This window comes from Juglans regia, chromosome 5 (assembly GCF_001411555.2).
Source record: "Juglans regia cultivar Chandler chromosome 5, Walnut 2.0, whole genome shotgun sequence".
NCBI lineage: Eukaryota > Viridiplantae > Streptophyta > Magnoliopsida > Fagales > Juglandaceae > Juglans > Juglans regia.
In genome coordinates this window covers 5,143,014-5,166,741 of record NC_049905.1, presented here as the reverse complement: position 1 = coordinate 5,166,741, position 23,728 = coordinate 5,143,014, and the positions used below count along the sequence as shown (strand labels likewise).

General features: G+C 37.7%; 3 protein-coding genes across 3 annotated transcripts; 1 reads left to right on the top strand and 2 right to left on the bottom strand.

The window, feature by feature from the left end:
- Window positions 1–2,098: 2,098 nt before the first annotated feature.
- Window positions 2,099–4,008, top strand: LOC109021159. The gene is made up of 4 exons (XM_019003730.2): window positions 2,099–2,254; window positions 2,371–2,574; window positions 3,365–3,532; window positions 3,651–4,008. Exons 1-4 carry the CDS (start codon window positions 2,246–2,248, stop codon window positions 3,702–3,704), a joined length of 435 nt encoding a protein of 144 aa, XP_018859275.1. The 5' UTR covers window positions 2,099–2,245; the 3' UTR covers window positions 3,705–4,008.
- An 11,247-nt stretch (window positions 4,009–15,255) lies between these two features.
- On the bottom strand, window positions 15,256–16,376 carry LOC108996372 (ylmG homolog protein 1-2, chloroplastic-like). The gene has a single exon (XM_018972242.2). It carries the CDS (start codon window positions 16,301–16,303, stop codon window positions 15,605–15,607), a length of 699 nt encoding a protein of 232 aa, XP_018827787.2. The 5' UTR covers window positions 16,304–16,376; the 3' UTR covers window positions 15,256–15,604.
- Window positions 16,377–22,048: 5,672 nt separating this feature from the next.
- On the bottom strand, window positions 22,049–22,927 carry LOC108996201. The gene has a single exon (XM_018971971.2). The coding sequence runs from the start codon at window positions 22,791–22,793 to the stop codon at window positions 22,497–22,499; it is 297 nt and encodes a 98-aa protein (XP_018827516.1). The 5' UTR covers window positions 22,794–22,927; the 3' UTR covers window positions 22,049–22,496.
- Between the last annotated feature and the right edge of the window lie 801 nt (window positions 22,928–23,728).

Sequence of the window (23,728 nt, the reverse complement as noted above, 5' to 3'; positions counted from 1 at the left end):
TATTATGTCTATTTTTCTTCAAATTGTACGGATATGTTTGCGTCACAAGATTGTAGGAAAGTCTTGTCTATGGAGATTATAAGACTCTTATGTACTAATTAAGTATCAATAGAGCTGTAATCTAAGCCGTTTAGCCGTAGCTTGTATCGAGCAGTACATGAATCGGATCAATGTGCTAAGAGGTTTTGGTTTATCATCTTTAAAGAAAAAATTCTACATATTTTCCGACCTCATTTTGTTTATAATATATACTTTTTATTTTTTTTAATAAACCACAACGTAACGTTATATGGTGGTGCCACATCAATAGAGGGCAGAGCAGCAATACTATATATATATATATATATATGTAGCAATACTCTCTCTCACACACACACTCTCTCTCTATATATATATGAATTAATGTGTAATGCTTGCGTACTTTTTTTTTTAAAATATTAGTTTTGTCTTAATAAATTAATTTTTTTTATATGAGTCTTATATTTAATCATTTTTTTAAAAAGAATGCACAACATTTACTCACTCTATGACTACAAATATATATACGTATATATATTAATATATTCAATTATTCCCAAAGAGTTTTCTCAACATGGCAATTACATTGAATTCTTATTCTTTCTCATAAGATCTAGAGCTGGCCAATATATTCTTATTCAACAGATCATGATCATGAGAACGATCGATATATGAGATCTCTTAGCTTCTAGCAAAATTGGTCTTCGATGATCAACACGTACGGTCGATCATATATAATATTAATGAGTGGCAAGTACTAATTATTACTGATTTAAAAATGCTTTTGAGGCTGTAATTAATTAATGTTATAATAATATTGTACTATCTGAATCATTTGAGGGTCGACCACTTTAAGCTTCAGCAGATGCTTATAAGATATTCTAGAACACTACTCTAAGCTTAATTGGATAAGATTATCAATTAAGCTGCAGGAGGTGTGTACTATCATTTTCTTTTACCAGTACTTGTTTTGATGCCATGCTAGAAAGTACAAAATGGTTAGAATCTCCATGTTATATGACAATGGAGCGAATCCATTTGACTTCTTCCTTGGGCAACTCTTTTGCTAAAAAATTCCACACTACAAAACCCTAGTTTTACTCATGCAAGAATAATATCGCATCTATCCTAAAAAAATTAAAATAAAATATTTTTTTATTAGTTTATGTGTTAAATTCTTACCATATAAGATCATCAACTCATGTGACATAAAAAAAGTTAAAAATATTATAATTTTTTTAGTTAATGTGTCAAATTTCCACATTAATATATGCTTAATTAACGTTTCAATACATAAACTTACAAGTATAATTGATCACAAATGCTATATACATAATAGACCAAAATACAGATTGTCAAAGGCCAAGGTCAAATATTCGAGAAGAGAGCACAATTAGGCCACGCCAATTCTCTGGCCTCTCTGCAACTCTAACCATTCCAGAGATCAGTAGGAACCGTACGATATATATCTTCTATAGTTAAAGATATTCTTGTGTATGGTGTACACAGCAAGCTGTTTCAGCTCTGAACTGCAAAAATGCAAAGTACTACTATTACTGCTAGCTGATACAGTACTGCTGAGTGTTGACTTCTCTACTGACTTGTCAATGCCAAATACATTACTCCACTTTAACTCCGGTCTGAGGGATGCTCTACTCGATTGCACAGAGCACAAAGTTTCATCGATCAGGCGTGTAGGGTTCAAAAGCTGGCCTGTTACAGGCCAGGCGTTTTGCTTTGAGATTGGAGAACCCCAAGAAAGAAAGAAAGAAGCAACCAACTTTTATGGCTTTTATCATGCATTTGAATATACAACTGTTCAGCGACAAACAAGGCAAAGCAAAAACCCTTGATAAAGTTAAGGATAGAATTTAAAAGAATCTGAACCAAAGCATCCGATTTATCCCTATCTCTCTCACTTGCCTTACCGCTTTGTCCTACTGTCTGGCTACTGTGAAACATCGTTATCAGAGTTTACTTTCTTTCTTTTTTACCCATGAAGTTGTGTTGCTTTGGATCCCATTGGACCCATACCCCCCTGGCCAGGCCTACTTTACTACCTCTCCCTCATTCTCCGTGAATCCATCTCCCTTCATAAATTGGTAGTAAACCCACACTCTACCTTGCATTATAAAAGAAACAAAGAAAGAGTAGACATTTTATAACCTTCGAGGCTCAGCTGATCTATCTTGCTCCCAGATTCTTAAACCTCTCCAGTTCTACCTTAATGGATCAAGTGAGACTTCTTTTTTCTCACTTGTCTCCCCAAAAAAGTTCATACTCTTCATGTTCTTCTTCTGATATATTTATCTATGTCATGTATTAAGAATCTTGTTTTTGGTTTGTGAATAGGATTACTACATGAGAAGTCATGTTCCGGCTTTTGGGAGCTGGGATTGGAACGACGACCTGCCATTCACTCAGTGCTTTGAGTCAGCAAGGGAGGCCGGGTTGCTACGTTACAGCTTTTCTGAAGAGCGTGATTTGTATGTTGCTGGAGATTTGTATGAGAATAATGTGGTCACACCCGCCATGATCGTTGTTCCTCGGCGAAGGGTAAGCTAAAGCTGCTTGTCTTTACTACTCCTTATCTTGCTTAGGAATTTTATTTTTTGGCTAAAAAAGAGATGAAAACTATTCCTATAAATTACAATTATGCAGCTGATAAAAGGTGCTAATTTTCTCTGCATTACAAGATAATATTTTCTCGTATTGTATTAGAGCATGGGGTACATATTTAGTGGGTGTAATCCTTTACTCTTTCTTGTGTATTGTCTCTTGCTTTTCTCCTTTTCTCTTTTGATCATATCTTTGCGCGTGATGGTGAATCATGAATGATCATTCATGGTGGGAAAGAAAAAAAAATCACATGATAATCTGCTTTAGAAAGCATGTAGGGCACTACTTTGGCGTGGGGATCAAAAGGATTGATTCAAAAACTACGAGCGTGACCACATTAACTATGGACCCAACTTTTCATGCTTGATTATATTAAAAGAAGTTATCCCCACCCCACCAAGGAAAAGTCCTTAAAACTCAAAAGAAGCACCTCCTTTGGTGAAAGCCATTGGAGCGAAATTCAACTCATCTTTTGCAAATGCTTTTATGTTTTTAATGGGACCGACATGTTTTCGATCCCTACCGGATCGATGTTGAGGGTTGGACAGGAACCTGTTGAAAACAGAGGAAATGAACCCTCTAAACTCTAAAGTCCAAACTGCGTAATTATGATGGCTAGCTAGACATTCTTTTCCCTACATGCATGTAGCACTGCATGCCTGCGCATATTACGTTTCAAATAAAATGTTGATGGTCAATATTAATTACCGGCTTTGATAAATTGCAGACAAAAGTTCGTGGCCCTTACGTCAAGGAAGATAAAAAGCAAAGCTGGGTTAGTGACGTGGAGGAACCAACAAGTCCGCCAACTTCTATGCCAAGGGCAGCCCCAAAACCTGTGGACGAAGACTTGTACAAAATCTCCCCCGAAGTCCTCTATGCAAAAACTAGAAAGGTATAGATCCTCAAAACCCTTTCTCCCTTTAATAATTGTTTTATAAGGCTATAATTATGTACCCTCAAATTTGTGCATAGTTTTTAATATACTTTTTTTGCTTTTGTTTCCTCTGCAGAAGAGAGGGTTGAGGTTTTTCACAAGCTGCTTGCTGCCCACTTGTGTTCTGTGAAGATGTTAACAGAAGTACCCTCAAGGACTTTGTACATATGAGTCTATGACTTATGAGAGAGAGAGAGAGAGAGAGAGAGAGGGATTGGTAGAAGGATATAGTTAATACTTAATTATGTTGGTGGTCTATGTATGTGCGTGAGGAATTGTTATTTTGATGGATGTCTGAGGAATATCATTACTAATATTCTCTCATTATGGAAAGAAGACTTCTAAAGGAATCAAGGGTCGTGTATTTTTCTTTTGTTTAGCCATCTTTGGAAGGTTATGATGATCATTTTGAATATTAGGGTTTAATTTGTTAAGCATGTTGACTGTTCGATGGGCATTTGGGTTTGAACGTGGGTTAGAAAGGCCTGTGAAAAGAGCAAAACAGGTACCCAAAAAGAAAAAAAAAAAAAAAGCAAAAGTAGATTGTCTTCAAAACTTCTGTATATTTTCTTTCTTAAGCCTTCAATGGGAGGACAGACTAACACAGAACTACTACAGCCCTGACGCGCGTGATAATAGTTTAGTCTCTCCTGACATGGACATTGCAGGTCACGTGATCATTATCATTTTGTGTTGCTGCATGCATGCACTATATATGCAGCAATCAACCCACATGGTCTTCTGATCGAAGGGTTTCGTTTCATTTTGGAACTTTAAACATGTAGGGTTATAATTAGGAAAAGTACTTACTAATGATTTTTTTGGTAATCAATATCCTTACTAAATCCTCTAACTTTGACATTATATTATTACAAAAAGCTATTTATCATTCATTCATGGAATGCCACGTGGTTACGGGTTGAGAATTTCATGAGGATGATTGATAAATTTTTGTGTGGATATCATGATGATAAAATGTTATTATATATTATATATATATTTTAAATTATATCTTTAAAAAATTAATGGGTATTAATTAATTACTACATGATCAACACAATAAAACAATTAGTGTGAGATCATAAAAATGAAGAATATAACATATTTCCTCTGTTTCATTGTCTAGTGACTATGTGGATTGAGTAATTGAGCATTGGAGTTGAAGTTAATTAGAAGCCTAGCTCCGAGTAAGGCCATTGCCATATCTATCAAGGTTTGATCATTAGGTTGCAGCAAGATCGAGGATGAGAAAGGATAAGGGTACTGCTACAACTCAGCCCCCTCAAGTCATGTATCCCTAGCTAATACATTTGGTTTTTATTTTATTTTTTTAATGTTAAAAGAATACACACATGCACTAGTAGTAACTTAGTTAAACATTTAAAAAAATAAAAGACTTACGCTAGCAGTAATTTTGAGCGGTACACTAATGCTGGGGACTAATTACTAGCATTTTCCAAAGAAAAAGTAGAAAAGGATGCGATCGTTGGTACGTAGGGCATGCAAAAAAGTTATGGTTGACAAACATTTATGGGAAAAACAAAATTCCATTCTCAATAAAGCTTGGTAATTATCATGATTTGGAGGAAGATTTAGAGAGATATACTGAATTATAGATAAGTCATGACGTTCCTGATCGATGGATCGATGTGTAGCTTGTTCGATCTTTCACAATTCATGATCTGATCTCTTTTTCTTTTTTCCTTTGCCTGCTGGCCTTTGTCTAAAGTAGATTTGTGATAGGCACGTAGGGTTTCGGGAAAGAAAAGTGCAAGCGCTAGATTTCTAAAACTAACCCCACCTGAAAATGCATGAATCAAGAATTGAAAAAGTGCACGGCAAGGTTAGAAAAAGGTGATCAAGACATAGCAAAAGATCAAAATTTTGCAAATGCATGGTGTTATGCTAGCTTTTGGTTGGGGCGTGCATTATCTCTCGATCTCGATCCAATACGAGACATACCTACGTGCAAATAAATGTAGGCACGTAGGTATCTTTATTTTTAGGATCTATTCCATTAATTAGATTAGAGAGCAGTTGTAATGCCTCAATAGACGGTCCAAGCTATTATATGGTCTATATTCTGAAAGTATTAGTCAATAATATAATTAGAATTTTATTAGAATATTATAAAGAGTAAAAATTTATACTTCTCAAATAATATAGGATCTATATACCACTTACTTTTAGTCCTATTATATGAAATATCATAGCAGTGCTAGTTAGCTACAACCACATAGATTTTATAAAAATAAATTCACAAACTGACGTGATTTTATGTGATACATTAAATTTATTTTATAATAAAAATTTACCATATGAAACCAAGTTTAATTTTACGAAGTTTTTGTTTTTTTGACTAAAACATTTGACGACACGCACTAAAGAGTCGAAATCTAATTTAGAGCCAATATTTTATTCCTATAATTAATCTTTATTCCAAGACGCACGTTATTGGCCGCGCTGGGCATGCATGCGTGGTGCACGCCTTCGAGGACGCGTGCACTGGCGCCCAACGATAATATTATCAGTGCACGCCTAGCTTGTGCCCTTCCACTTGTCTTAGACCTGTGGCATGCAGTGTCTTCACTTCTGGTTTCGAACCATTGAGCATGCATTAATGTATTGGGGCATGTACGTTCTACATTAACACGTCTTAATTAAGCCCACGCAGTACTGTCGTTGATACAAAAGTTTCTGAGCAGTTGTCATGAGTTCCCCAGCTGAAGCATGCAAAATAATAATGGAAAATTCAGTAGAAGAAAGGAGGCAGCTAGCTTTAATCTTTCCTGCATATATCCATGGAGCAATTTTCCTAGGTGGCTCATGCTACATGTTGTTAAGGCTAATATTGTTCCAATAATAAAGCCTAGCTCACAGGTATCACAGCCGAAGGATTATAGCAGCATCACGTAACAAACACCTGCAACATGCAGCGGCATGCAGCGGCATCCTCATTTCATTTGTAACAAACCTAGAGTCTAGAATATTCTTTATGTACAGCTTTCCATTTCTAGCTATAAATATGTAAAACCATCATTGTAAAGATCAAGAAAATCAATACAGAAAACAGAGGAATTCTTTTCTTCAACATGGTATACAGAGCCTTATAGGACCAACGTCCATGGCTTCTCCCTCCCTCCCTAACCCCAGTTTTTCCCACGCCATCTCTGTCAAATTAACTCCTGATGACTATCTATTATGGAAGGTACAACTTGTACCTTATCTTCGTGGACAGAAACTTTACAAGTTTGTCGATGGCTCTTTTCCCCCTCCTAAACCCGCGCTGGACGATGGTGATTTTAATCCCATCTATGAAGCCTGGTTCCAGCAGGATCAATTTGTGATGTCTGCTCTTATTTCATCCCTATCTGAACCTATCATGGCTCAAGTTGTGGGATGCACATCTGCTCGTGATGTGTGGCTCTCTCTCGAGTCCACTTATGCTTCTGTCTCTCAAGCACGAATTATTCAAACACAATTACAATTAGCATCACTTAAGAAAGGAGCTGACTCTATTTCGACGTATTTTCGTCGTGCCAAAACTTTGGCTGATACTATGGCTGCTGCAGGACGTCCTCTTCCAGATGCAGATTTCATTCCTTACCTTTTGGCTGGGCTCGGACCTGATTATGATGCACTTGTCTCGTCCGTTGCTACTCGGTTGGAGCCTATTCCTTCTACTGAACTTCTTGGTCATCTGCTAGCACATGAAGCTCGTATGCTTCATCACACCAATACTAGTCTTTTCTCCAGCGAACCTTCTGCTCACTACACAGCAAAAAATCATTCTCCTCAACGTGGTCGAGGACATCGCTGGGGTCGCACCAACTCCCGTGGTCGTGGTCACTCAAATCGTGGTCGTGAGACGTCTACAGGTAACCATGGTCACATATCTTCTTCTTCCACTGACAACCGTTTGGTTTGCCAGGTCTGCAATCGACAGGGGCATTCTGCTCTTACCTGCCTGTACCGATTTAATCAGGCCTATACTGCTGCCTCCCCAACCACTGCCAACTTCTCATCAAACTACACCTCAGATCCCAGCTGGTATCCGGATACAGCAGCAACAAACCACATTACCAGTGACTTATCCAATTTGAATTTGCAAGCTGCTGAGTATCATGGCGAGGACACTCTGCGTGTTGGTGATGGCTCCTCAATACCCATCTCTCACTCTGGTTCCGCTTCTCTCTCATCTAATTCCTCTAATTTCTTGTTAAATAAAATTCTTTGTGTTCCTTCATTCAAAAAAAATCTCATCTCCGTTCGTCAATTCTGTGTCGACAATAACGTCTTCTTTGAATTTTTTGCTGATTCTTTTTGTATCAAGGAATGCATCACGGGGAGACCTCTTCTTCACGGGACCATCCATAACGGCTTATACTCATTTTCACCTTCACAGTCCACTGCTCTGACTACATCCATCTCTGTTCCCACTTGGCATTCGAGGCTCGGACATCCATCTATCAAGCTTGTTCGGTCCATCTTGCAACGCCATGGTCTACCTTTTGATCCACTAATAATTCCATCCTTCTGTAATGCCTGTGCTAAGGCCAAATCTCATAGATCTCCAGCTCACTCACGTCTCCACAAGTCCACCACACCTTTTCAACTTATCTTTTCAGATTTATGGGGTCCCTCCCCACATGTATCACATGATGGATTTCAATATTACATTAGTTTTATGGATGATTACTCGCGTTACACATGGTTGTTTCCTCTCAGAACAAAATCTCAAGCACTTGAAGTCTTTATTAAATTCAAAACTCAAGTTGAACTTCAATTCCAAACAAAAATAAAACAATTTCAATCAGACTGGGGGGGTGAATTTCGACCCTTTTCTCACTATTTAGAATCTCACGGAATTATTCATCGTATTACATGTCCTCATACTCATACACAAAATGGTATCATAGAGCGTAAACACCGTCACATTGTGGACACGGGTTTAGCTCTCCTTGCTCATGCCTCGGCTCCTCTCAAATTTTGGCCGTTTGCCTTCACTCATGCTGTATATTTAATCAATATTCTACCTTCACACTCACTACATAATTCTTCTCCTTACTTTCTTCTTCACCAAAAATCTCCAGATTATAGCAGTTTACGTGTTTTCGGTTCTGAATGTTGGCCTCTCACTACACCCTACAACAAACACAAATTCTCCTTCCGCTCATTACCTTGCGCATTTCTGGGTCTCAGTCCAGCCCACAAGGGCTTCATTTGTTATAACATTCCCACGGGCCGTTCCTACACATCCAAAGATGTTCAATTTAATGAAGACTCATTTCCCTTTGCACATGCGTCATCAACTGAGCCCACCACCTCTTCTTCTTCAACTCACGTGATCCTTCCATCACTTCCTCCAAATAATCCAATAACCCCGACTTCATCTCCTTCCTCTATCTTGGGCCCACACCCTTCGTCTCCTTCTTCTTCTTCCTCTCAACCATCATCATCAACGCAGAGTTTCACCTCGTCTGATCCTCCGCCACCTGCACATCAAATGGTAACACGGTCACAAACCAGCTCTCTTCGACCTCGACAGTTCACTGACGGCACCATTAAGTGGCCTCCACCTCGTGCCTTTCTCAGTAGTTGTACTACCATCCCGGAATCCCCCACAAGCTTCACGGAAGCTCAGAAATACCCCGAATGGCGTGAAGCAATGACAAATGAGTTCAATGCTCTCCTCGCCAATCATACATGGACTTTGGTTCCATTTTCACAGGCCTCCAACACCGTTACATGTAAATGGGTTTTTCGCACCAAACGGCTCGCTGATGGGTCCATTGAACGACGGAAAGCTCGGCTCGTTGCCAAGGGTTTCCTTCAACAATCTGGGGTCGATTTTGATGAAACGTTTAGTCCCGTTGTGAAGCCTACGACCGTGCGATCTGTTATTGCTCTTGCTGTAACCCGTCGTTGGCCAATCCGTCAATATGACATTCAGAATGCGTTTCTCCACGGACCCTTGCATGAAACCGTGTACATGACCCAACCTCCTGGATTTACTCATCCCCAATTCTCATCTCATATTTGCAGGTTACATAAGGCCCTTTATGGTCTTCGCCAATCACCACATGCATGGTACTCAAGGCTAAGCTGTCGTCTGGTTGATCTCGGGTTCACAATTTCATCAGCAGATCCCTCACTTTTTGTACGTAAGACCAAGTCCAGCACAATTTTTGTACTTGTTTATGTAGATGATCTTTTGATCACTGGCTCCTCAACTTCTCATCTATCCGAACTCATCACCAACCTGCGCACTGATTTTCCCATTACCGATCTCGGTAATCTGCATTATTTTCTCGGTGTTGAAGCGACCTCCACATCAAATGGTTTGATTTTAACTCAGCAGAAGTATGTTCTCGATATACTTAAACGGACCAATATGCAGTTTGCTAAACCTGTCAAGACTCCCATGGCTACCTCTGAAAAATTAAGTGCCTTCACAGGGAATATTTTCGAAGACCCTACACTATACCGAAGCATTGTCGGTTCACTCCAATACTTGTCTTTCACACGGCCTGACTTATCTTATGCAGTTGGCAAAGTATGCCAATTTATGCATGCCCCTCGGTTACCCCACTGGCAAGCTGTGAAGCGCATCTTGCGCTATTTGAAACATACTTCACAGGTTGGTTTGCATTTTTCTCCATCTTCCAATCTCAATCTCACTGCCTTCTCCGACGCCGACTGGGCAGGCTGTCCTGACGATCGTCGATCAACAAGTGGTTTTTGTGTCTTCTTTGGAGATAATCTAGTATCTTGGTCCTCGAAGAAACAGCCTACCGTCGCCCGTTCATCTACTGAAGCAGAATTTAAAGCAGTTGCTAACGCCACAGCAGAGGTCATTTGGCTCCAACATCTCTGCCGTGATTTGGACATCACCCTTACTCGTGCTCCCTTGATTTATTGTGACAATATGGGTGCGACTTATCTCTCTTCAAATCCAGTGTTTCATGCCCGAACTAAACATGTCGAGATTGACTTCCACTTCGTACGTGATCGAGTCTTAAACAAGTCCCTGCAAGTAGCGTTTATTTCTGGGAAAGATCAGGTTGCCGATGCGTTAACAAAGCCTCTCTCTGCCGCACGTTTTGCCTCCATGTGTTCAAGTCTGCACCTGCAACATTTGCCGCTTGACTTGAGGGGGGATGTTAAGGCTAATATTGTTCCAATAATAAAGCCTAGCTCACAGGTATCACAGCCGAAGGATTATAGCAGCATCACGTAACAAACACCTGCAACATGCAGCGGCATGCAGCGGCATCCTCATTTCATTTGTAACAAACCTAGAGTCTAGAATATTCTTTATGTACAGCTTTCCATTTCTAGCTATAAATATGTAAAACCATCATTGTTATAAATATCCTCATTTCTTTTCTTCAACACATGTTATCTATGGATCAGGGAGCAACAACTCATTATTCCATAGACTGAGCAACAACTCATTATTCCATAGACTATCTTTTTCTTGCGCTCTCAATATTTATTCTGATCTTGTTTGCTATAATTCCCGCATCCCAGTACATGATCATAAAGAAGCTAGCTGCGCGATTCTGAATCCAAAACCATGACTATCTGGTATATATAATATGAAAAAATCTTATTGCAAGCGATTGGAAAATTGCTTGTATGATTGGAAATTAAAGGGTCTTGACTCTTAAGCACGTGAATTTTGCTTCAAAAATTATTGCTGCTAGCTCCAGTACTACTGCATGCATGCATGCATGTTTTTTCTACTTTCTTTCTTATTTTAGCGAGACTGATCAAATAATACCGGATATGAATTATTAGGCGCCCTTCTACCAAATAGAGGTTGAAGAAAAGAGAATGGACCGCAAACTTTTGGCTTAGTAGTATGGATTAGAGATATGAAGTGTACTGATCTAGTTATAACTAATTAGTCCAAGGATCATGCATGTGTTTTTGCATCGCAATCATCTATCATTAAACTAAATTAGAAGTATTAAATCGCCACTCATCTCAAAAGTTTAAACTAATGAGAAGTCATATTTAGTCATTTGTATTTTGGGATAGAGTGTAGAGAATTCAAGACTTCTGCTCTATGCTATGTGAAATTATTATACTTATTTCAAAAAATTAAATTGATGGAAAGAGGTAAATTTTGTCATCTGCATTTTATCTTAACAAGAGGTATAAGAGTAGCCGATAGGACATTCCAAACAAAAACTTCATTACAGTGAAAGCAATACCAGAAAAGAAAATTAAAAAGTAGACCATAAATCGGAAGACTAAGGTACGTTTGGGTAGTGAGAAGTGTTGAGAAGTGTTGAGAATGTTTGTGAATAGTAGTGAAAAAGTAATGAAAAAATAATAATAAAATATTAAATAGTAATAAAAAGTAGGTGAAAAGTAATGAATAATATAAAAGTAAGTAAAAAGTAATAATAAAATAAAGAATAATAGTGAGACTCTCACTTGCCAAACATAGCAAATCTATGTTCCGTACTGGTAAATACTAGAGTGACTGCTAAAAGAGTCAACGTCTTGATGTCGCTAGTAATTCGTTACTGAGTAGATGTGGTTGGATGCCTTTGATGTCGCTAGTTCGTCGAGAGCAAGGAAGCCTGGCCCTTGGCGTACCGAGACATGAGACTAGCACATCTATGGAGAAGAGGGATATGTACGTGGCACAGATGTTAAATATTTGAGGCCGACGAAGCCAGCTTCGATGTCTCAAGCGTATAAGTTAGAGACATGCTATTGCAATGATACGTAAGACTTACACAAAGTTTGGGAGGCATGAAAACGCTACACGATAGTTGGATGGCTATGATTTTGCATGGGCTCTTATTGGAAAATCAGCAGCTTAGCTTGTGGACAATTGGTTGCCAGAAAGCAGTGGATTTGTCCTACCCAAAGGGAAAAAGAAAAGAGAGAAAAACCCACTAAAACTATAGACAAGAGAAAGGAATTTGTTCTGCAAATTAAATTAGAGAGGACAATCGGTTTTTAGAGAGAGAATGGGTTGGAAAAGGGTGCATAGTTCTTTGTGATCCACATCCTACCTTCACTACACTCTAAGGATGAATTCCTTTGAGCGTGCTAGAGAATTATGAAGTACTGGTGCTTTTTGTCCCAGTTAATAATGTTACATCCTCTGCATGGTACTACATGAGATCAGAGTACTAGCTACCAGTGTAATACATGAGCTTTAACAAGACAAAAGCTTCAATACAAAGAGTCACACAGCTCGTGTAACGTCGTGCATCCAGCCATACCTCTAACTTGCCAACCCAATGCAGGGCCAGTTCTCTTAAACGGTTTTTTTTACTTAGACTTGAAACTTCCAGATCAAATTATACGAATCAATTTCAATGGCAAGCAGCAAGCAAGAACCCACGAGGATTCTATGTTTGTAATTACATTGAACATCATCATGCAATCCATCATCATGCAATCCTTCTGCACATTGAACGATGTTGAGAATTGTCTTATTGCTGCCTTCTTTCACACAATGACATGTTTATGTTTTTTACGTCCATCGGATATATTTATTATTGTAAATTTGTGCCTTTGATAAGCAAATAATTGGCTTGAGTTATCCCAAGGACCTCATAAGTTCCTGACTGGTTGTGATAAAGGACTGAGTATATGTTCGGGGCATTTGAATTCTGGTATACTTTTGTGGGATTTGGTCCTTTGGATATCTAAACTCCAACCGGCATATGAATTCTGGTATAATTTTGTTGGATTCAACCCCGTTTGTTTTCACAGCTCATCTCAACTAATTTCATCTCATCTAATCATTACAATTTTTTCAAATTCTCACACAAAATAAAACAAACAATATAACTTTTTCAAATTTTAAAATAAAAATAATATTAAAAAATATGTTATAATAATATTTTATTCAACTTTTAATTTTAATCTCAACTTGTCGAAATAGATCCTTCAATATTTATTAAAATATTTAATGCCACCCAAAAAATTCACTCATGGATCAATTCGTGTGACTGTCCCACTCACTATCCTCACAATGAATTTGCCACTTAATGATTAGGCCTCATTTAGAACATTGACTCATCTCAACTCATCTCATCTGTGTTGAGTTTAAATTTAAATCTAGCCTAACATCCAAACACACAATTTACAAATCATTAAACTTCACTCAATTCAAGGCATCTTTACACGTAGGATCTATAACTTTTTTCAACTCAACACATTTACACGCAGGACCTACAACCTTCTTCAATTTTTCATAAATACATTTAAACTCATATTAACATTTAAACACATCTAAACTCATCTTAGATAGGTCCCACAAAACTCACTCTACCATCTTAATTCAATACTATTTATAAAAAACTCAACTCAACTCAACTCAACATCTAAACGAGACCTCAATCATTTCCAGGCCCAATACGTCGTACAGTCAGGCAAAGGGGCTAGGCAGTGCAAAAGAAGATTGAGAAGATCCATAACACAAGCAGCTGCTGGGTACAAGAAGATATGCATTTGTGCTTCAACTAGTCACGCAGGCTCATTCAAGTGCCGCCTACATGGTACTAGTCCAGCACACCAGTCATTGTGGCCCAAAGAGGGCAAAAAGAATACCCATTTGAACCTCGACTCCAAGAAGATTCACAGCACGGTTGATGGCAGCCCCAGCTTTCAAGGATTGGTAGGGTCGCCTCTGGTGAAGGGCCAAAGCCATGACCGGTGGCTTCAGTTAAGCTTGAGCTTCTGCATTTGGTTTTGCTCACTCAAGATGAGCATAAAAAATAGTTCCAGAGAAATTACTTTGCATTGTTATACGCTTAAAGATTAATACAATTTAATTGGCCCATTAAGCATTTAGAACTGAATCAATTGCACAATCAAATAACAGAATAGTATTCGAGGAATCGATAAACCAATTGCACAAGCAAAAGAGCTCTCTGTCTCTGTCTCTCTCTCTCTCTCTCTAAGAAGCTCTGCACCAAATGATATAACAGTTGACACTCAAATCCACTCTTTCGTCAAGTCTCCAATTATTTCAGAAGGGTGAAGCTTAATAATCCTAAAACAATGGTTTCTCCCTTAAGTACACGTCCCTTAATTCTTATTCTAGCATTTATCATGAGCAACCTATTGGCTATCACATACATTTAGTTTTTGAAAATTATTATGTTCCAATAGTTGAAATGCTTAAATTCCTAGTACTGCTTACATAAATTAGTTTACAACGCCTTCATCAGATGGAATCAGAATCTTTATTGGTGTCTAATGCTCTTAATAATTATCCCAAATTTGAAAAAATGTTAGCAAAAGTCTCCCAACCAGCAGGGACATTTCCTGTTTTCTATAAAATAAAATTTATAACTAAAACTTTAGTGTACAAGGCTAGAAAAATAATAGAAAGCCTCAGATACACAGCCGGATACAAACCCAACTCCTAAAATAAGTAAGCTATACTGCCGGATAACTTTTTTCTTTTTTTTTTTTTTTGATCGGTAATATACTGCCGGATAACATTAGATGGATGAAGAAGTAATGCATGGATACTACTTCAAAGAAACCATCACAAAGGGATGCCCGTGCATCGAGCTACATGTAATGAGTAACTCAAATTCTATGTTTCACAGAAAACAACAAGCTGCACAAATTGTACAGAATCATGAAATGACTTGTACATGATTTTTGATAGTCAGGACGATACAAGCACAACATTAAATCCCAATATTGCAAAGGATTGAGAAATTAATACTAATTGCCATACAGAATTCTAACTTCCAACAAAATTGTATTATTTCCATTATGACAGAATCCTAAGCTAAGGCCAATATAACAATTAGGATTAGAAAACATAATATACATATCAAACTTCAATATCTAAAACTGTGAACTTACATACATATTTGGTTATATTACATAAAGAAAAGGAACACTAGAAAGAACGAAGAGAGAAGACCAGTAAACCAGGATAGAAAATAGAATAGTCTTTACCAGCTGAAGCCTGCCAACATAGGAAAGGATATAACCATGACGAACAGAGGAAACCCAGCAATCCTCTCTTCTTCAATACACGCCCCTGCTGCTATTAAGAATAGAACCAAGAGTGCCCAACACCGCGAAAGCCAAAAGCGGGCTAACATCCAACGTGTCGAATATCGGTGGGATTATATTCCGGAAGAGGTTCAAATACGGATCGCAGAGGTCCCGAATAGCGGACAAGGGCTGGCGGTCCCAGGGAATGTTGGGGAACCAACTGAGCAAAACCCTAACCATCAAAACCCCACTGTAGATGTCGAGCCACTTGCCCAACCCCGCGGCCACCACCGTCAGCGGCGTATTCAGGTACCCAGTGGGCCGGTCTTTTAGCGCGGCGAAGAATAGCGGTCCAACAGTGCTAACCAAGTTTCTCTGCAGAACGACTTGTTGGGTGATTTGAGGAGCAAGGTTTTCGACGAGCTTGCTGAAAAGGGTGGAGAAGCATAAGGCTATGGCTGCAATGGTGGTGAGAGTTCGGGTGAGCGGAGACTGTGACTGAGTCGGGATTTGAGGGGTTCGTGGGTGCAGAGCGGGAAAAGTAGGGGAAGCCGAAGCGAGAACAAGGGTGGCTAGGTTACGCTTGGTGGTGAGGCGGGGAGATAGGGGTTTTGAGGGGTTATGGAAAGACAAAAGGTGGCAGCGAGGGGAATAGAAGGGGGGTTTGAGGTTTGGCGGTGTGAGGAGGAGAGGGTTTCGGACGGCTTGGGAGGTGATTAGAGTAGCCATTGTTTGCTTCTCAGCTAAGAGCAGGCTTCTTTGAAGGAAACGATTAACGGAAATTGAGTCGATAATATATAACGGGTACTAAATTAATTGATACATCTGTTATTATTTATTTTCACATTTCATATTTATAATTTTTTTATAAAATGTGAAGATATTTTTTATAAAATATAAAATGTAAAGTGATGAATAATGACTGATGAGAAAAAAATTTCTTAATTTTTTTTATAAAAAAATAGATTTTATTTTATTCATGAAGGAAGTTACATCTATGATGAGTCAATACAGAGAAAATTCTGAATACAAGGCAAATTACACATTTGTTGTACACCTCCCCACACATAAATTACTTTGCGACGAGTATTGTCTAAATTTCTAGAAACTCTCATAAAAGAGTAACACTTTCTGTATAAAACAGAGATAAAACACAACCCTATCTCTAAAGGAGGAATGGGTATTCCAACCACCCTCATCCTCTAAAAGATGAGAGGTATCCCAACCAACCCCATCCTCTATAAGAGAAGGGGTATCCAACTAACCAATTATGGACATAAGTCCAATAGCCTATTTCTTTTATTAAAAATAAAGATAAACAAAATACAAATACCAAATAAGCCATGCATATATTGTGTATTTTTTTTTTTTTAGCCATTATCTTCATTTCTTTTGTATTCTTTTAAACTTCCCTCTTTAGGTACTGATTTTTTTTTCTCCCTAATTTCATGTCCATTGCCCAAACATTTAGAGAAAAAAAAAACTTCAAGATCATATTCATCCTGTGACTCGAATAATACTCTGTATAAAATTACAAATAAATTTATGTCCCTTTGAAGAAAATTCTAACCTAATTTGATGTTATGATCATTAAGCTGAATAATGATGGAAGAAGTTTGAAGGAGAGGAGAGCCATCGACTGAAGACTAACAATAAACAGTTAGGCAGTTAGTTGTACATGTGATGGCACATGCCATTTAAATAGTATGTGATTACCCTTGTACCCTTACTTAGCTAAAGATATGTACTGAAATGCCTTAACTCTTAACCGACTTAACGTCTGGAATCTATATAAAAAGGGAGGTAGCCTCTGATGTAATTCATTGAAGAAGATTAATAAAGTCATTTCTGGAGGAACTAATCCCTCGAAGATCAAAATTGTGATCATTTTCTGAGTGTGTTCTTACAATTGGTACCAGAGCGGTTCGAAATTCTGGGAGAAATTTTTTTTTTCCTAATGGCTGAAGGAACGCGTTTTAAAGAATTGGAAAAGATGGTGGTGGGGTTATGTCAACATCAAGAACAACAAGGGAAGAGTTTGGAGGATCATCAAGGGACGTTAGAGGTACTGAGTTCCAAGATAGATGTTTTGCTGGATGCTATTAACGGTGGAAGAATGAACATGATGGTGGCAGACAAGAAGAGGTGAATCATGAGCAGATGAGAGGTATGTAATTTCGTTCGATCAAACTAGACTTTCCAAGATTTGATGGGACTAATCCTACGGGATGGATTTATAAGGTGAATCATTATTTTGCTTTATATCCTATGCCGGATGGACAAAAGATCTTAACGTCATCATTTTACATGGAGGGTAATGCTCTAATCTGGTTTCAAGATGCTGAGGAAACTGGAATTTTTTATTCTTGGAGTTCTTTTTTGGAGGCCTTACAGTTGAGGTTTGGGAATTCATCCTATGATGATCCCATGGAAGCTCTTACTCGACTCAAGCAAAGTTCAACAGTTGCTGCTTATAAGACCCAGTTTGAAGTAATATAATCGATTGAAGGGATTATCTGAAAACTATAAATTGAGTATGTTCTTGAGTGGATTGAAAGATGAAAGAAGACTGCATGTGAGGATGCTTCATCCTCAAAATCTTAATTCTGCATTTGGTCTTGCCAAGATTCAAGAAAAGTACATTTGTAGTGCTCGTGGGGGGAGTAAAAGGGGAAGTTATCAAGCTTCCTATGTACCAATTCTTGTAGGAGGGAATGGATTTGACAGTAATGTTGGAAGGAAAGAAAGTTTTGTATTAGGGAGAAATAATAATTTTAAAGCATCATTGCCTGTGCAAAAAGTGAGCCCAACAGAGATGAAAGAGATAAGAGAGAAGGGTTTGTGCTATTTCTGTGATGAGAAATGGAACCCTAGTCACAAGTGTAAAAAGGCCAAGATATTTGTGATGGAAGGATGGAATTATTCGGTGGAGAAGATGTGCAAGGCTGTGAGTTGGTAGAGGATCTTGATAAGGTTGATATGACACTAGCACAATATGAGATTCCTGAAATATTCTTGCATGCCATTGCAGGATCATTAAGCCCAAGAACCATGGGAATTCATGGTAAGGTCCTGAACTGTTCTGTGGTCATTCTTCTAGACACAGGCAGTAAACATAATTTCCTTGATCCCATGATTGCTAAGAAGGTGGGATTAGAGGTGAATGCTGGAAAACAAATTGAAGTTCGAGTGGCAAATGGGGAAAGAATGAGAGGTGAAGGAATGGTTGAACAATTGCAGTTTCATATGCAAGGTAATATGTTCAATATTGATTTTTTCTTATTCCCTCTTGCGGCTGTGATGTGGTAGTAGGAATGCAATGGTTGAGGACCTTGGGTCCTGTGTTGTGGGATTTTAATGGTCTCACCGTGTCCTTTGAGCAAAACAAGAAATTAATAACTATAGAGGGATGAATACTACTAAATCTGAATTAGTAGAGGATGTGCAGATTTGTCAGTCATCAACAATTGAAAGGAAATGCATGGGGTGTAAACTCAAACCGGAAAACCGGACCGGATCGAACCGAACCGGACCGGTTTTGAACCGGTCCGGTCCGGAACTGGTTTTCAAAACGTAAAAACCGGCCGGTTCCGGAATTTTTTAGACCGGACCGAACCGGACCGGACCGGTTGATTAAAAAAAATAAAAAATAATATTTATATATATAAGTTTTATACAAAATATTTTATATATATTAAATATTAATATATATTAGGTTTATATATAATGTATAATTATAAATTTTTATGTGAAATTTTATATATAACATATATATTCATATATTCTTATTATAATATATAAATTATTATATCAAATGTTAATACTAAATCACTAAAATTTTATAACTAATACTAATATATAATTTATAACTATATCAATAGTCTAATATTAATACTATTATATAGTCTAATATATTAATAAAAGTATAAAACAGTTTTTTTAAATCAATTTTTTTTTATAAACAAATTTTTAATGAAAAATTGTAAAATTTACATTTTAAAAAAACCGAAAAACCTAACCAGACCGGACCGGAAACCGGTAAAATCGGAAGTACCAGTTTAGAAGGGTAACCGATGCGTAATCGGTTTTGAAAAATACAAAACCGGTACATACCGGTTCGGTCCTAGATTTTATCCAAAACCGGACCAGACCGGACCGGTTACACCCCTAGAAATGCATGTTTTTTACAGTTAATACAGCAGCAGTAGGTTATGGTTGAAGAAGAAGTTGATACTGGAATTCAAGAGATTTTGAAGAAATTTTTTGTAGTTTTTGAGGAACCTAAAAGCTTGCCACCCAAGAGAAGCCATGATCACAAAATTAATCTCAATGAAGGAACCATGCCTATTTCTATGAGGCCATATAGATATCCCTTTGTACAAAAGACTGAGATTGAAAAAATAGTTAAAGAGTTGCTGGAGGCAGGAGTAATAAGGTGTAGTCAATCTCCTTTTCTTCAGCTATCATTTTAGTGAGGAAAGCTGATGGTTCTTGGCGTATGTGCATGAATTACAAAGTTTTAAATAGGGAAACTGTTAAAGATAAGTTTCATATTCCTGTGGTAGATGAGCTCCTTGATGAATTGTGTGGAGCTACCATTTTTTCTAAGCTAGATCTCAGATCTGGCTATCATCAGATTCGGGTAAGGGAGACTAACATTGAGAAGACAGCATTTCGAACCCATCAAGACCATTATGAATTATTGGTTATGCATTTTGGCTTAACCAATGCTCTTGCCACTTTTCAATCATTGATGAATGAGGTATTTCAGCCTTACTTAAGGGAGTTTGTGATAATCTTTTTTTTATGATATCTTGATATATAGTGAGTGTTAATATTTTTTAATTATATTTATTTCTTACTGGTTGCTCGCCTTTGCTTTTTGGTCTTTTACGTTGTGTTTAATGGGGGTTGGTAATTAAATTGCCGTTACTTTGGGTTTAATTTGGCTTGAGGTCTTATTAGTTGTTAACGTAGGCTTTTTAATTCTGAGTCCGTTAGTGTTTTTAATCTTTGTCTCTTAGCGGCTCTTTGTTAATGGTTAGTGCAATCGGTTTTTCTTTAATTGGCGGCTTTTAGTACCTTTGATGGCCAACGTCTTTTTCATATTTATTGTTTTTTGCCCGTTAGTTTCTTTTTACCTCCTGGGACGTTTATTGTCCATATGGTCTATATATGTTCTTTTGGTCATTGGGTACAAATATGTGACAATGAAGAGAAAGTGATAGAAGAATAACAAGTTTAGTGAATATATTATTTTGAGAGTTTTTCCAGATAAAAGAGAGGTATTATTTTGAGTGGAGCTTTGGGTTCAACCACTTGTGCAGAGTAGGCTTGAGTCATACGACAATCAGTTGGGTTGTTGTATCCTGGAGGAGTCAAGTCAAGAAAATTTCTGTTGCACCGGTTAATTTGAGACTTTGTACACCGCAGAGGGTTGAATCTCCTTAAAGAGAGCGATATTTCCGTGCCTCAGTCCAAACTAGCTTCGTCTTAATTTTTATTTTAATTATAATTTTTATTATATTATTGCAAATTTCACCAACAGTAAGAGTAGAGAAGATTACTGAACCTTGGTATTGGAGATGTTAGAAAAACACACATTGTTTGCTAAAAGAAATAAATGCAAGTTTCGTTGTAAACAAATTGATTATCTTGGACATTTAATGTCTGTTGAAGGAGTGCAGGCTGATCCATCCAAGATGAAGGCCATGGTTGAATGGCCTTTGCCCAAATCCATTAAATCATTGAGAGGGTTTCTTGGATTAACTGGTATTATCGAAAGTTTGTAAAGAATTATGGACTAATTGTTGCTCCTCTTACTGATCTGTTGAAGAAGGATACTTTTCAATGGGGACATTCAGCTACACAAGCATTTGAAGCATTAAAGAAGGTTGTCTCTCAACCTCCTGTATTGGGATTACCTGACTTTACTAAACCCTTTTTGATTGAGTGTGATGCCTCATGTAAATGTGTGGGAGTTGTGCTGATGTAGAATAGGAAACCTTTGGCTTTCCTTAGCCAACCTTTGAAAGGCAAAGCTTTGGATCTAAGTGCATACGAGAAGGAGTTTTTGGCACTGGTGTTGGCTGTAAAAAAAATAGAGGCCTTATCTTTTGGGAACCACATTTGTGATCAAAACTGACCAGCAAAGCTTGAAAGTTCTGTTAGAGCAGAAGATAGGGACACCATCACAACAGAAATGGCTTAGCAAGTTAATGGGTTATGACTTCACCATTGTGTATAAAAAAGGCAGGAAAAATGTGGCTGCAGATGCTCTTTCAAGAAGGGATGAAATAGTGGAAGGTGAGGTAGTGTTATCTGCTATTACAATGCTAGATCTAATGTGGTTACAGCAGTTGAAGGATTCCTACTTGCAAGATGAGGAGATTTCTGGAATCTGCATGAAATTGCAGCAGAGAGAATTGCTGAATCAAGCCTTTCCTTTTCTCTCTTCTTTTTCTTTTCACAATCCCTCTCCTAAATTCACCAATCTACTCAAGAGTAAGGAGGGTAAGTGCCCTTCAACTACTGAAAAGAAAGGTTGCCTTTTGCAGTGACGGTTCATGCAAAGGCTTCTTTGTGCATTCTGCTGATCAATTGAATTGCATGGGATGGTTTACATTAAGGAAACTAGGCAATTCGACACTGCAAAAAGCTATCCAAATGATGGATGGTCATGTACTCTGGAAGGACCTTTTGTATTTGTTTAAATGCAGTTATTAGAAACAGGCTGGGAAAAGAACCCTCTTTCATTTTATACAATATTTGGTTCTGTTTTTTTATCAACCACTTGATATTCGATATACGATTTGCCTGTTATCAGAAGGGGTTGCTCAACCCCTAATTACAGAACTTTACAAGAAAAGAAAATAAATCAAGAGAAGAACAAACCCCACTCAAAAGGAAATTCTGCAACGAATCAACATAGGGGAAATAGCTGTGGACGTAAAAAGGGTGTTAAAGACCTATAATAAGCCTCTATTAACAGTCCATTTGGTGCCATATCCATGATGATCTTCTTCAGCATCCTAAGAGGACCCATCATCACCCCCCATTGCACCACTGGCCTGGATCCTAGGCACAGCCCTCGCCTCTTATTTCCTAACCGAATGGTACTACCCTTCCGCCGTCTAAGCCGTCGGCGTGGCCGGCACCAACCCACCAACATGGTAGAATTTGATAGCATGGAAATGGTCAGAGATCCTCTCCTCAACATTGCTAGCTAGAGTTGTGCAGGTTCTCTTAATTGGTCTGTGATTTGTTCATGCTTAACTCTTGCTTTTATAGGGTGCGTTAAAGAAGGAATCATGGCTGTCAATCATGAGGAGTATAATGGTGGCAATCATAACAAATCATGCTGTTCTATGTCTTGATGCTAGTGTTCAATAATGTATGGGCAATTAGAGTGACTTTATAATCTGTTTTCTTGTTTAGGCTTGTGGCAGTAATGATTAAAAGAGATCGGCTTCTGGGGTTAGGTGAGGTGGATTGGTCATCATGGTTAACTATTATTGCATGTAGCAGCACGTTTCAAAGGGGAAACAAGGTTAACTTTAATGACATCTCTTCGGTCTAAAGAACCAAGACATATAATTGAAAAATAGAAATGATATTTGTAATCATGGAATGCACAAACGCTATGTAATTTTTTTTTAAAAAATGAGTAAATATGGTATCAACATGAAAAAAAAAAATTAAATTTTTAATAGTAGATCCGACTCTTTTTTCAAAATGACTGCATGACGCTTACGTATTCTACGATTATATATAATATTACTCATTATTTACAAAAATATATAAAAATTAGCGTCAGTTCGAGTTTGATTGATTTCTTTTGTTGGATTTGACCCTCATGGCCAATGAAAGGTATATGATAGATTCCTTAGTAGATGGAATTTATGTAAAGGGTCCCCCAACCAACTAAAACAGAATATAAATGTAGCCTTGAATGACCTCCACTAAAAAGATCAAGAAAAAAAAATAAGGATTTGGTAAGAAGCAAGCTTAATATCTCAGCTCACGAGTGTAAAAGTTGTTTGTATGCAACCTTATAAAGTGATTATCATTTGCCCCATCTTAGTAATGATCGATTCTCAGATGTTTGCTCGTGATAAAACTTGCCACATGATGTGAAATTTTAACCTGATGCAT

Excerpts from the sequence above, each read along its gene's own strand:
- LOC109021159 (XM_019003730.2), top strand. Across the intron at positions 2,575-3,364 it reads TCGTTGTTCCTCGGCGAAGG|ACAAAAGTTCGTGGCCCTTA; the intron begins GTAAGCTAAAGC and ends GATAAATTGCAG. Across the intron at positions 3,533-3,650 it reads TCTATGCAAAAACTAGAAAG|AAGAGAGGGTTGAGGTTTTT; the intron begins GTATAGATCCTC and ends TTTCCTCTGCAG.
- LOC108996372 (XM_018972242.2), bottom strand. The coding sequence starts at position 16,303 with ATGGCTACTCTAATCACCTCCCAAGCCGTCCGAAACCCTCTCCTCCTC.
- LOC108996201 (XM_018971971.2), bottom strand. The coding sequence starts at position 22,793 with ATGTTGAGGAGAGGATCTCTGACCATTTCCATGCTATCAAATTCTACC.